At 48.4% G+C, this 13,164-nt stretch overlaps 1 protein-coding gene across 1 annotated transcript in view; it reads left to right on the top strand.

Moving 5' to 3' along the window:
* COPS7A (COP9 signalosome subunit 7A) overlaps nucleotides 1-2,687 on the top strand; it is a 10,859-nt gene extending 8,172 nt beyond the window's left edge. The window contains exons 3-8 of the mRNA XM_026054272.1: nucleotides 29-112; nucleotides 177-379; nucleotides 846-951; nucleotides 1,223-1,374; nucleotides 1,719-1,791; nucleotides 2,059-2,687. Of these exons, the coding sequence (XP_025910057.1) occupies nucleotides 29-112; nucleotides 177-379; nucleotides 846-951; nucleotides 1,223-1,374; nucleotides 1,719-1,758 (585 nt within the window). The 3' untranslated portion in view covers nucleotides 1,759-1,791; nucleotides 2,059-2,687. The remainder of the gene's footprint in view (nucleotides 1-28; nucleotides 113-176; nucleotides 380-845; nucleotides 952-1,222; nucleotides 1,375-1,718; nucleotides 1,792-2,058) is intronic.
* Nucleotides 2,688-13,164: the final 10,477 nt, after the last annotated feature.

Genomic DNA, 13,164 nt, shown 5'->3' with positions numbered 1-13,164 from the left:
GCTCACGGCCTCCCCCGCGGCAGCGGAGGCAGCAAACCTGCCGCCCTTGACGGAGGCGCAGAAGAACAAGCTGCGGCACCTCTCGGTGGTCACCCTGGCCGCCAAGATCAAGGTAAGGGCCGCGGGCCAGGCGCCGGCGGCGGGCGGGCGCGCCGCTGAGCGCCGCGCTCCCGCAGTGCATCCCCTACGCCGTGCTGCTGGAGCAGCTGCAGCTGAAGAACGTGCGGCAGCTGGAGGACCTCGTCATCGAGGCCGTGTACGCCGACGTGCTGCGCGGGAGCCTGGACCAGCGGAACCAGCGCCTGGAGGTGGATTACAGCATTGGGAGGGACATCCGGCGGGAGGAGCTAAGCACCATCACCCGCACCTTGCAGGAGTGGTGAGGAGGAAGCCCCCGAGGTGACACCTGGCCAGGCTGAGGAGGCCCCGGGGCTGCCCCGGCGTCTCCGCGCCCCACGGAGGGCAGCGGTGTTTTGAGGTGCTCTGCTCGCTCCCRTTGCCTACACCACAATGCAAAATCAGTTTTCGGCCCCTCTCTCTGCTGAGCTGCGTGATGGCAGCTCAGCAGCCTTTGCGTGGTGGTGGCTGCTGGTGGGACACCTCTTGAACAAAAGTCTGTATAGCCCCTAATCTGGTGTCACTCTGCTGTTCTCCACTGCCCCCCAGCCGTGTAATGGTGCTGCTGTGTCATTGCGTGGGACTGCTGCTCCTGGGACCCCTCTAACTGGTGTGATCATCACCTTCCAGTCCTGTTGGCATCTAGAGCCGAAATCTGCAGTCCCTTGCTTTTCTTTCTGTGCGGTGAAAGTCTTCCCAGCCTGTTCAGTCTTATATCTTCTCTACAGGTGCCAGGGTTGTGAAGTTGTCTTGTCAGGCATTGAGGAACAGGTTAGCCGAGCCAACCAGCACAAAGAGCAACAGCTGGCGCTTAAGCAGCAGATAGAGAGTGAGGTGAGTGGGATGGGGAGGGAACAGCCAGTACCTATCACTTAAAAATGCCTGGAGCCAGTGCTGTGTGGTTGTTACTGGCTGTGCTCAAGTAAGGTACCACCTTTCCCTACACAAGGACCCCAGGGCTTTGTGCTTCAAGAGCTCAGCTGCCCAAGTTCAACCGACTAACTCAGGATTCAGCTAAACCCTCTTCCACCCTGCAGAGATCTGGGTGTTTGTTAGATCTCTTGTTTGACCTGTTTGTTYGGTGCTTGCTCTTTCAATATGGCAGGTGGCAAATCTGAAGAAGACAATTAAAGTGACAACAGCAGCTGCTGCAGCAGCCACATCCCAAGACCCAGAACAGCACCTAACAGAGCTCAGGGAGCCAGCCCCTGGCACCAACCAGCGCCAAGCTAGCAAGAAAACCTCCAAAGCCAAAGGGTGAGGCATGGCAGCAACTGAACGTGGGCACTGGCTGTGTGTTTGTTGAGGAACTGACGTGGTGTGGTGGAGCTTCTGCTCCAAAGCAGTGAGGTTACCGACTGCAGAGCTCTGTTCCCTGGGCCCAAGATGGTCACAGATGTAGTCCCAACTGAGCTCTGTCCCCTACTGATTGGGAGGGAAGGGTGTGTAGCTCTTGATCTGAAATAGAGTTTGTCAGTCTTCCTAGCATCCTGCTCTTATCCTGTTCAGAACATYAGCCTCTTTCCTGTCTATGCGTCTGGAAAAGGAACCTGGGGTTGAGCCTTAGTGCTCTGCTCAAAATGTTCTCTGTCTCTCCACAGGCTCCGGGGCAGCGCGAAGATTTGGTCTAAATCAAACTAGTTGAATCTTCCTTCGCAACTGGGAGGGTGAGAGGTAGAGATTTTGGGGGCAAGGGAGCGTAGCAAGAGTCACAAATATGATGCTTCAAAACCCATCTCCAAGATCCATCTTTCCAACTAATTCTGCTGCATRTTTGTTCTCTCTCCTGTCTTCTTCCGTGCTAGGCAGTCTGTCCCTCTTCTGTCCTAGCATTTTTGCTCTCTCAGCTTCCATTTGCATGTGTTGCTGTTCCCCTGCCCCATGAGCCCCTATCACCACGACCGTACGTTTCTCTCCTTGTTTCTCCATTTCTCTCAACAGGTGAAGTATAAAGAGCTATAGAACTGTTGGTCACCCCAGCACCAGGTGGGCGTCGCAGAAGCTTGGAAGGAGGATGCTGGTGCTCTGCAGTCGTTTGGCTCTGCCAGACCGCTGGGACGCTTTGCCCTGCGATACAGCTGCCAGCTTTGACCGTTTTATCTTCGTTTTGCTGGGCGGGAGGGTAGTTTTTGAAGGGATTCTTTTAAAAAATATATAAATATATTATAAATATCTATAMACCAATAAAAATATAGATCTATGGACATATCTATACAAACTTGTGTTTTTGCAGTGGTATTTCATTATTCCTCGTGCATCCTCATTCTGGAGGTATCAGAAYAATTTGTCACGCTGAAAGCCTCTCTTCCATCAATGTGAAGAATGCCCTCAAAATACTTCCTGCACAAAAGAGAAGGGCTGCAGCAGCTCTATTGGGATGAAGGTCCACAAAGCAGGGATGAATTGTAGCTCCTATGTSAAGTGTTTCCATTTAGGATCTATAACTGCTGTTGGTCTGGAGCAAATCAAAGACTTTGGCCTTCCAGTCCTTCTGAGCTTTGAGTTCAGCTGTGTTGAATGGAGATGTCCTGCTGTGTGATTTCCTTTGAATTATCARTGAAGAATTTTGAGTTATCTTGTCCAATTGCTTTGCTTCCAGAACTTTTTAAAACAGGAATTTTCAATGAGGCTCAGGGSCCTGGGCAGGTGTGGAGGCTAGAAAGACCATTCATGTATTTTTGTCAGTACTGAGTGATATGGTACTTGTGTGACAAAGAATTAAGTGTAACAAAACTAATGCCAATCAGGGTAAGTTTTTGTAGAATATATCCCGTTTTCTCCATTCCTAGGTGATGTAATGTCTGGTCAGAAATAAACATTAATGTAATGACTGCTGTGAGATGCCCAGAAAAAACTCATCTGGTTCTTTAGAGGCTTGATCTTTGAGCCTGGCTTGATGTGTCAGGCAGATGTGAGAGTTAAACTGCTGTTTCACATTGATGTAAGCTGATCTAAGTTGACATACATCATGAATCCTACGCACTTGATTCTGCCTCTTGCTTTGTGCCAGTGCTAATAATGTCTGATTCCCTGAACCTGGATTGCTGCATGTCAGCAAACGGGCAGAAAATTTATCCGACARCTACAGCAAAAAGCCCTGATGGTTGGTTGCAAGGGTGAGGTTTTTACCAGCTCATTAACCAGGCTAATTTTGCTCTAGGTTAGTGAGCTGTTGCAGCTTCCTATGCAGATGGATTAGAGCTAAGGAAGAAGGTGGGGACTATACAGATAGGTGCAAGATTGTGGTGGGGTGAGACCATCTTTCTTTTGGTGGTGGCATAAGGCATTATGTCATCTTGCTGCTCAGGCTTCACAAAAAGCTGATCTGTGCCATTTGCTGTTTTATTTCACTGATTCTCAACTGTCACCATCCAGCAGTAACCTTCACTGAGAAACCCCACCATCCTGTGAGCCCATAAGCGCAACTTGCTTCCCTGCATGTGCTCACGATCTGCCCGTAAGGTCGCAGGGCCCGTGCAAGGGGCAGGGATGTATCGAGCTGTGACTGCTGTCACYGGCTGAGGTGTCACACAGAGCTAGTCCAGAGCACCCCTGCCACCACCACCACCCCTGTTCTGTGACCCTCTGCATCAAGCCTATTTGGTGTAGTTGGTTGGTGAGGAAGTACCAAGCAAGAGGACTTTGGCATGACGGTCAGGCGTAAGATGCAAATCCAGGGGCAGGAGAGCATAGAGAAGGAGCTAACCTTGTTTCGCCCCAGCTCACCTGGAGGGAGAGGTCTGGCTAGCTTGGTGCAATAATGAGTTTGCTTGAGTTGTGTTTTCCATAAAACACAGGGAGAGGCTGGATTATACTTTCATTTTTTGTATAAATTATCTTGAGCCTTTGCCTGTCCGCATCCCATAACCTTGGCCTGCCTCAGGTGGGGAAGGTCACTGCACTCCGTGCATCTGCAATTGGCTCTGAGAAGCAGTACTGTCTGCGTGCATCAAATTCTCCACCTCCTTAGGACAGGCTAGTACTACTGGGACTAAGGTGCTAACACGGCAAAGGCGCGATACCGAGCAAGCCCTGAGCACCTGCCAGATGTCAGCGGCATCTCATGCTCCTTGAAAGACAACCTAAGGATTCTAAGGAAAGAGCCAAGAATTCGCTCCCCGATGAAGTGGAAGAGCAGGACAAAGCACAAGTACTGAAAGGCTGTTGAAATCCAACGGCAAAGCAAACCAGGCACTCTGCAGTCACACTGACCTTCTGACACGAATCCCTGTCACAGGCATGAAGCGGTGGCACCTCTAGGGAGATCTGAGGTAACCAGTAATGGATGGGGATATTTGTGCCTCATAAGAGTCACGTTGCCACTTATGGAAAACAGATATAACTACCTGGCAGTGCAGCAGCAGGATGTACTGAACTCCCGCAGAGCTGCCAGCAGTGCCAGGATCTGCATTCCACGTTTCTTGGCTCCTTTCTGGCCTGTTATTCTTTGCTCTCTTTAACCATGTTGTGGATATTAGATATGGGAGTGGTTCTTGATTGTTTGCTTAGGAGTTTTTATTTGTTTGTTTAGATGGCTTGATGGTCTGGTTTTGTTGGTTTGCTTTTAACACCTTGGTTCCACAGCTTAAGCCCTGGCTTCAGAGTTTGGACGCTGAGTCAGAAAAGCCCATTTTGCTCCTCGAACCAGTACCAGGAGTTCCATGCTGGTCATTCTCCGCAGTGTCCTTGTACGGGCACTCTTCACGTGCCCACGTTAAGGCAGCTGAGCTCTGGGCCTGTTTGCAGAGAGATGCTCCCTTTCGTCTGGAGAGCACCGAAACTGGGGCCTGGCTAGCAGCAAGCAAAGGGCAGGAGGAAACAGGGCTCTTGCTGCACCAGCTTCTAGGCCAGGACRAAACCCAAGGCTCAGATATGCTCATGCCTCTTCGTACGTTTGATATCTTACTAAAGCCAGTGTTGCTAGGCCTCTGTGCCTCAGCCATGACTATCCCCTCCCTGCCAAAGGGCCAGCTTAACTCCCCTGCAAAGGCTTTTGGTTGATAAGCAGAGTCATAGCTCCCCTCTTCCCTTTTCATTCCTTACCGCCCTCAAAGCTTGTCGTATTGCAGATTCCAGAAGAGTTTCAGACTGAATGTATTAAATTGAGGGGTGTTTGCCCACCCCYGAAAGTCTTCCATTTTGTTTACTTTCAAAGGGAACACCTTTTAAGACCTCCATTAAAAAATAAGGAGAGAAGAAGATAGCCTATAAAATTAGTTTAGACCTTTTATTTATTTTATGACTGAAATATAAATGAGAGCTGTTCAGTGCTGAAAGAAAATACTGCTGCAAATTGTCTTGCCTGCTGACGGACTGCAGGCAGGGCCGCAGGTTTCCCTTCACCCTTCACCTGCAAAACCCGGCTCTGTTTCCTGCTCGCTTCAGCCGTGACTTTGAATTTCAGTCAGGGAGGATGTGAAGATTAATTAATTAGTTAACATTTGTAAATCACTTTGAAGATGGTGAGAGTGAGATAAGTACTGATCATTATTATTATAAGTTTTCATTTTAATTTTAAATATTTTTGGGGATTTTAACCCTGTTTCCTCCCAGATAAAAGATGAGAAAGCAGGCCAAGTAGAGCTGAGTATAAAGGTCAGAATACTTGATCTCCTAAGCACTGGCAAGGGGATGAGCCTGAGTGGATGGCAGAAGAGGGGATGTGAGTGATGGGTCAGTCCTGGCTCGAGGAGGAGGAAAACTGCCAGTTCTGGCGACACAAGTTTAATGGTTCTTGAAGAGTGATCCACTGCAACCCCTTGTTGTGTATTATATGTAGGACTTTGACATCAGGGTTCAAACAGGGACAAGGGCAGGAAGTAGGGCAGACGCTGAGTTGCTCTGTCCCCACACCTCCCATTCACACCTGGCTGTGGGGTGGGATGTCTGAGTTTGGGCAGGCGCTCCTCCAGCTGGCTTCTTCTAGGAGCTGCCTCCACCTTCTTGCTGGCGTTAATGGTGCTGATTCTCCTTACCGAATTAGTYGAGGAGGTGAGGACAGGATGGGGCAACCTGTCTCAAGTATGTGGCTGTTTYCTCTTCTTGTACAGTGTCTTCCCTCTGCAGTGAGCGCCCAGCCCTGCAGAGATTCCTCCAGGTTTCTTGTGGCTCCTGCTATCAACTACAGCCACATACACCYGCTGAGCTGAGCTGGGGCATTAGCAGCTATCAGTCAGGAGCTCAGAAATCCCCTTCCAGCCCCTCAGGGGGCTGGGGTGGGTGTCACCTTGGAGTAGGAAGTGCAAGGGAAAGGTACAGTGGGTGTCCAAGAGGAGTCCAGGATGAGGAACAAAGATTCTGGCAAGTCAAAGGAGCAGAGCACTGGCTCAAAGCAGAGGTCCAAGCACCCCAATATCCTACCTGTAACAGTTATCTGTACCTGATGGCTAGGGCAAAGCACAAGGGCAAGCACTTGCAGAATTCTCCCATCCACCTGTGATTTGTTTGCAGAGGATTACGAGTCAGAGGYGGTGCTTTTATGTTTAAAAGCTTTCAAATGGGCTCTCTCCCATGGAAGGTGATGGCCATTTTGTTAGCTGAGGTAGTTGAGGCTGCCCTTGTCCCTGATCCCCACATGAGACAAATGATGTTTTTTCTCAGATGGGCTATTGCTTGTGAAAAATGTCCCAATCTTATTTGTGCCGGRTTTCAGTGGGACTGCGTAGGGGGAGAAGCCCAGGGGGAGAAGGCTCGCGACAACAGGCTTCAGAAGGCCTGGTGCAGGGAGCACACGACCCCGCGGATCACAGCCCTGTTTCCAGTCACAGGTACAACTGGATTCCCCGTCCCTGGGGCTGGTACCTGAAGACAAACCTTGCAGGAAGGGTAGAAGCCGGACGCCCCTTCCACCCCCTCCAGCGCACGTCGGGATGAGCACAGGGGCATGGGTGAGCAGCGTGTGGCTGGGGTGGGCTCTGGGGTGGCTCCTGGGGGCGGCCCCATGCTGGGGACGGCCCTATGGCCCAACCTGGTCCCAGGGGCCCTGCAGAACCTGGGCAGCCACTGGCTGGAGGRGCAAAAAGGGCCATGGAAGCAGCGCGGAAGTGGGGCCGGAGCCGGGATCCCCTGCAGGATGCTGAGGCCCCACGGAGCCTCTGCGGGAAGGTGAGGGCAGAGGGGTGGGTGGGCAGCCCTGGCAGAGCCGGGGGCTCGCAGGGCCCGTGGGCTACCCATGTGCTGCTCAGTCCTCACGGGCACACATGGGGATCTCCCTTCCTTGCTGGAGGGGCTGCGGAAATCGCCCTTAGAAATGGGCCATAAGGATGGAAGGAGCGGAGGAGAAACAGTATGGACATAAAAACAAGGGGTGGAAGGCAGCCAAGGTAACCTGCTTGCAGACGGGGGTTGTGCTCCGGTGTGAGCTTGGAATTAAAGAAGTGCAACCCAAAGTGAGGTTAAAGGTGGAAACTGGCACTGCTTGGATAAGGAGGACAGGTCTTACTTCTCCCGTTAGAGAGGTCTTCTGAAAGTAGGCACAGTTGAAATTAGTTCTTCATTCCCAAGTGAAATTAGTCTGGCAGCTTTCCATGGGCTTTATAAGAACTGTAGTACATGCTGGTGGTAGTAAATCTGCTGTGCAAGTTACATCCGTGTGCTAGTTCCCAGTGCCAGCCAGAAATGGGGTACTCACGCTACAGAGACTTGGGACTACAGAGACTATGTCTGTGACTTTGTCCGTTCTTTCTGCACATTAGCTTGTCTGCCACACAAAGACTTTTGGCCAGCATTGGGTACCAGAGGTTCCGGTCCACAAGACAGATGGGTGAACTGGTGTCTCAGGCTGCTTTCTGTGGAGCTGTACCCTCTCCCAGACTCTCCCAGTCAGCAGCAGCAGCCACCCAGGCTTTCGGCAACCTCTTGTCGTGGCTGGAACGAGCCCTGTGGGACTGATGCCTGGCTTTGCAAGAACAGGGTGCAGTGGAAGCAGCGGGGGCAGCAGAATCCCACAGGCTACATGGAAACTGCAGCTTGCAGACCTCAGACATCCTCCTTAGCCCTCTCCTTTTTATGCACTGGAATAGTGATTTGTCCTGCTCTCGCACTCTTCTTTCTCTGCTAACCTTTCCCTTGGCAACTCTGCAGTAGTAGGACCCGCAAGGATCTCCTTTCCTCATTCCTTTTCCTAGACTGGTCCTTATTTAGCTGGCTATCTATAGTGCTTGGCAAAAACATTCAAATTCTCCACAGATTCTTCAGCCACCCACTGCTCAGGTGGTTGTCTCCGCAGCTGTTCCAGGTTTTCAGGGGCTTCCCTGCCAGAGCAATGTTGGACTGTGCTGGATTTTCACCTGTGAATTTCTGCTGGGAGCAGCTGGTGGCAGAGCCTCCCACTGCCGGGGGAAAGGAGGTTGTTTGCAACATAATTCTGTGTGTAATGTGCAATTATATTCACGTTGTGATTCATTCATTAGATACTGAAATGTTGGCTGGACTCGGGGGTTGTGCACCTTATCTGGATACCAAGAGTGTCCAGAATTGACACTGCGTTTGCACGTGTGCTAAAAACAACTCCAGTCCCTCCTGCTCTGAGGCACAAATGAAGCTCCAGCCAGCTTGGATCAAGAGAAAACATTTCTGAGGAGGCCTTGCTTTGCCCTGCTTCCCACAGGATTCCCTGCAGCTGCCTTTGAAGCATCTAGCAAAGGCTTCAGAGCACTGGGGAAAGAAGGATGCTCTGCTGGGTAGGAACACAAACAAGATTGAGCCTCCCGCTAATAGAATGGGATCTCTTCTGTTGCAAGTGTTGTTCTAACCCCTTGCATAAACTTTTCGACTGCTGGCCTGAGACTGGTTAATTTTATTGTCCTCACTAATAYACTTGAAAGGCTGCCTAAGAACCTGGCGGCTGCAGTGGTTACAAAATTTTTATAATATTCGGCTTAAGTGTATTCACAGATAGTTTACATGCAGTTGTTCCTGTACCAGCGTGGCTCTCATTTAAATTGCTCTTCCTCCTCCTTGCAGATAATCTCCCCTGTGTATAGACGTGGCTTTGCTTGGCTAAACAAACCAGTCTCCTCTTACATGACGAGCTTTCTTGTGCCCCAGGCCATGCTAAAAGCCCTTACCCTTCGAATCCAKCTTTCTTGGCTAGAAATGAACATAGGTCTCATTCACAGGTGAGGTCTTCTCAGTATCTTGCACAGCAACATATACACACCTATAGCTACTGGAAACACTTTCCTGGTTGCATTTGTCTTTTCCTAGATGTTTACAGTCATCACAGGACTGGCTGGTCACACTGAATCTTTTTTTTTTCTCCTCTGCTGCTTTCAATCATTTCTTTTCTTCCTATTAGTAAGGGATGGATATTTTGAGGCTAGCATCTCTGCTTTCAGCTTACCTCTGATCACTACAGCACTAGCAGTTGGAGATAAGTGGTGTTTGTTCCCTTCCTCCTCCCCTCTGGCCCCCAAATCTTTTATCAGGCATCCTCAGGATTTATAAACTCAAGTCAGCCCAAACTGCCAGATGTAAGGAGATAGTGGAATTAACAATAATCTAAGTGCAGTTTCCCCATGGGAACATTTTTTTTAAAAAAGTTGTCTCTAAAAAAATACAGGAGAAAAAAAAAGACTTAAAGACTTAGTTACATTTAAGCCAGACCAAAAAATACACTCATGCCATTTTTAAGGAAACTTCTGGAAATGTAAAGGTTGTTGCAGAATCTTGCAATTGATTTTAAGCTGGACTATTTTGATGTCTTGTCTAAATCCATGTGCTTTGGGGATTTTATACTCTTTCCTCACTCAGATGTGCTTTCCTTTCCCAACTAGAACACCGGGCCTACAGGCAGCTGTTTCCTGTGACTTGGACTTTCCTCTTGCCCCCTTCAAAACATTTGCCAACTCACCTGCTCTTTTGCTCTCCTTCCCACTGTTCCCGGCAGCCTCGCGCTGCTCCCTCTCTGATTCACAAATTCCTAATGCCCAAAGGGATCGGCGGGATCTCTGGCTTGGCCTCCCAAGCGGTGGAGCGCTGCCTCCCTCAGGGCCGTGGCAGCTCTCTGCTTTCTGCTTGAGACAGCCCAGCTAAGCTTGGGAATAATGAAACAGCAAAACAATCAGGTGTGCTGGTCTAGTGATCTCTCTACTGAAAGTCTGCCCTTTTATTTTGCCATTTGTATCATTAGGTTTAGGTTTTAGGTTTTTTAGGTTTAGGTTTTGCCATTTGCATCATTAGGTTTAGGTTTTGCCATTTGCATCATTGGGTTTAGGTTTTAGGTTTTTTAGGTTTAGGTTTTGCCATTTGCATCATTGGGTTTAGGTTTTAGGTTTTTTGGGTTTAGGTTTTCTGCTCAGCCAGGTTAAAGAGCCCCCTCGTGTCCAAACCTGCATCTCCGTGTTGGCAATGCCAGCCTGTGCTCCAGTCAGGCTGCCCGAGCTCCTTGCATCTTATGGTGCCAGGCAGCTTCTCCAGGMCGCAGGTCACCCTGTTGCTCCCTTCTTGAGTCCTTCTAGTATCTGGTGTCTTCCTTTTGCTGGAGTGTAGCTGAGTTTACAAGTGTTTATGTGTTATGTGTCTTCTATACAACCCTACTGTGCTGTATACAGCACAATTCATCTGCCAACTCGATGACCCCAGACTAATGCACCCAAGTATAACCCATCCCCACAGYGGAAGAAGTATACAAAACAAAAAGGATCCCCAAGCCTGGTTAATTTGCTTGTCTCGCAATTCCCAAGTTCTTTCTTGGAATCCCTCTAGAGTTTCCAGAAAAGAGTCCTCCATCTTCAAAGAGCACAGATTACATTTATGTTCCCAGGTGAATGYCTTTTTGCATTTAGTACAGCCAAAAATAGTTATTCTTTATAAATAAGCACCATACCAATGGATACAGACAGCTCTGCACTGTTCATCTTTTTCTATCATTTATCACCTTCATCTTTCCTTGTGTCCTCTGAAAGCTTCATCAGCRCTAGTTTAATACCTTCTTTCAGACCATTAATCAAGATAATAATGAGCATTAGTTTCAGAACAGCATTTGACTAKTAATACTTCCCTATGTTGAGAATTCTTTTTTTCCCCCTTCATTGCTTGAAAACCATCAGTAAACTAGAATTTGTAATGTAGGTTCCCTTGTTGTTTTAATATATGCATTTTAAAAGAGAATCAGAGAATAGTTTTGTGTGATTAAGTTAGACACCTGGTGCTAGCATAACTTCAAGCTTCTGTATTGCTTCGGTTAACCCAAGCCAYGATCTCATTAGAAAATAGTACAGTCAATGGACAAGAACAGTTTTGAGAAGGTGAGAGCCAGGACATCATAACTGTCTTAAAAATAAACAAATCAAAACAAACGAACAAGCAGACCCCTCCATTTCCAGTCTTTTACTTTAAGTTAATATGAAGKTAAGTTGTTTACAGTTGTGGATATTGTCTTAGTTACTGTTTATAAGTGTTGGCATGAGGTTTGCTTTCCCAGGCCTGTCCTGTTCCCCAGTGTTCTACAGTGCTTGGGAAAGGTGTGGAGCACTCCAGGGCTTCCAAAATAAAAATGTTTAAGGATTAAGTTCATACATAATTGCTAAAACAACTCTTATTTTCATGATAAAATTTTCAGATGTGGGAAACTTTAGCTTTTTGTTTGCTGTGTATTAGTGATTAAGATTCTATTTGATTTGTCTGCAGCTAATGTACTCTCATTGTGGGTTGTTACCCAGCTCATCCATCTTTCTGCCAGTGTTTCCTGTTTCCCTCCATTACACCTCATTGAGCCTACCTAATCTTCTCTCTCTATTATTCTTTATTTTATTTTTGCATGGCAGCCCCCCTTTTCTCACTCTGGGTGCCCTACTTAAAGTCTCATTTCTTTGGCAAGACCCATAAATATCACTGCACTGCACTGCACTGCTCTGGTGCTTCAGCAAATCCCATTTGAAGCTGATAGTTGTGGGAGAAAGGTGTAAGCGTTGCCTCAGGTGGGTAAGGATTGCTTGGAAGCCTCTTGCACCTCGCACAAACCTCAGTTGTTTGGCTTTCACTTTGGGAACACGCAGCCTCRCCTTTCTCCATTCTGCTGTTATCACAGAAGTTTTCATAGACGCCTCRGAAACACGGAATGAGATGAACCCCAGCCCTGCAGCTTGTCCTGACACAACACGGGGACTGCTCCTACTTGAGACCGTAATGAATGTGACATTAAGGGGGGGATACAAACTTAATGGGGATCTAAATGCAGAAGTTGGAGTGGTTTAATTAAAAGCAGTTTTCTACTTGTGTGGGCATTCTTGTTTTCAGGCAATTCAAGTTAAACAGTGCAGTGCACCTTCTGTGCACCCAGGCTACACCTGCTTCCTTAAAACTATTTATTGTTTCTCACAGACYGTCTATAGACGGCAGAATAACTGAATGTTCAAGTAGAGCCTTTTGTTGGCACCCTGCAGTGCTCTGCACGCTCTTCTGTTGGCTTCTAACACCCTCCTTCAGCGATCAGTTGGTCTATTTTCATCAGACTTGGCCACTGGCTGAAACGAAAGCCCCAAGCACAAGCAGTACCGACTCGGCAAAACGCAACGGTGACAGCAGATCTTATTTCCAGGGAGATACAGATCTGTCACTTTTCTTCTCACCTTCACGTTCTTTCTTCTCCACAGTCGCCCAAACCATTGATAGGGAAGCGTCGCCGGGCCGGGATCAATGCCAGCCTGGGGCAGGTGAGAAGGCTTCTCCAGCAGACCCCAGAGCAGCGGGCAAAGATCTGCCTTCGCTGGCTGCAGAAGTCAGAGGGAGCTTTATTATCYCTCTTCCTTCAAAAACAGCCTGCTGCTCCCTGGAGTCAGAGGTTCATGTATTGCCATGATCTGCAGACTGGCAAAACAGAAAACCCTCCGATATGCTCCTTTTACTTTATCATTCAGAATCTCAAATCCTCTCTCCTGGGCTCCTGCTTTTGCTTTYCAGCCTTAACATGTTAAAAGCAAATTTTATTAAATACCTTTTTTTTTTTTTCCCTCTCTTTCTCTCTCTCTCTCTCTCTCCATTTCTCTGGAATACTAGAGCCTTGTCATGCCTGGAGAAGGCTGAGATCTTGGGAACGACTGTCCA

The sequence above is a fragment of the Nothoprocta perdicaria genome, unplaced genomic scaffold (assembly GCF_003342845.1).
Source record: "Nothoprocta perdicaria isolate Ctin4 unplaced genomic scaffold, notPer1 scaffold_120, whole genome shotgun sequence".
In the NCBI taxonomy this organism is placed as follows: Eukaryota; Metazoa; Chordata; class Aves; order Tinamiformes; family Tinamidae; genus Nothoprocta; species Nothoprocta perdicaria.
The sequence above is the reverse complement of the archived record's forward strand: the minus strand, read 5'-3'. Positions and strand labels throughout refer to the sequence as shown.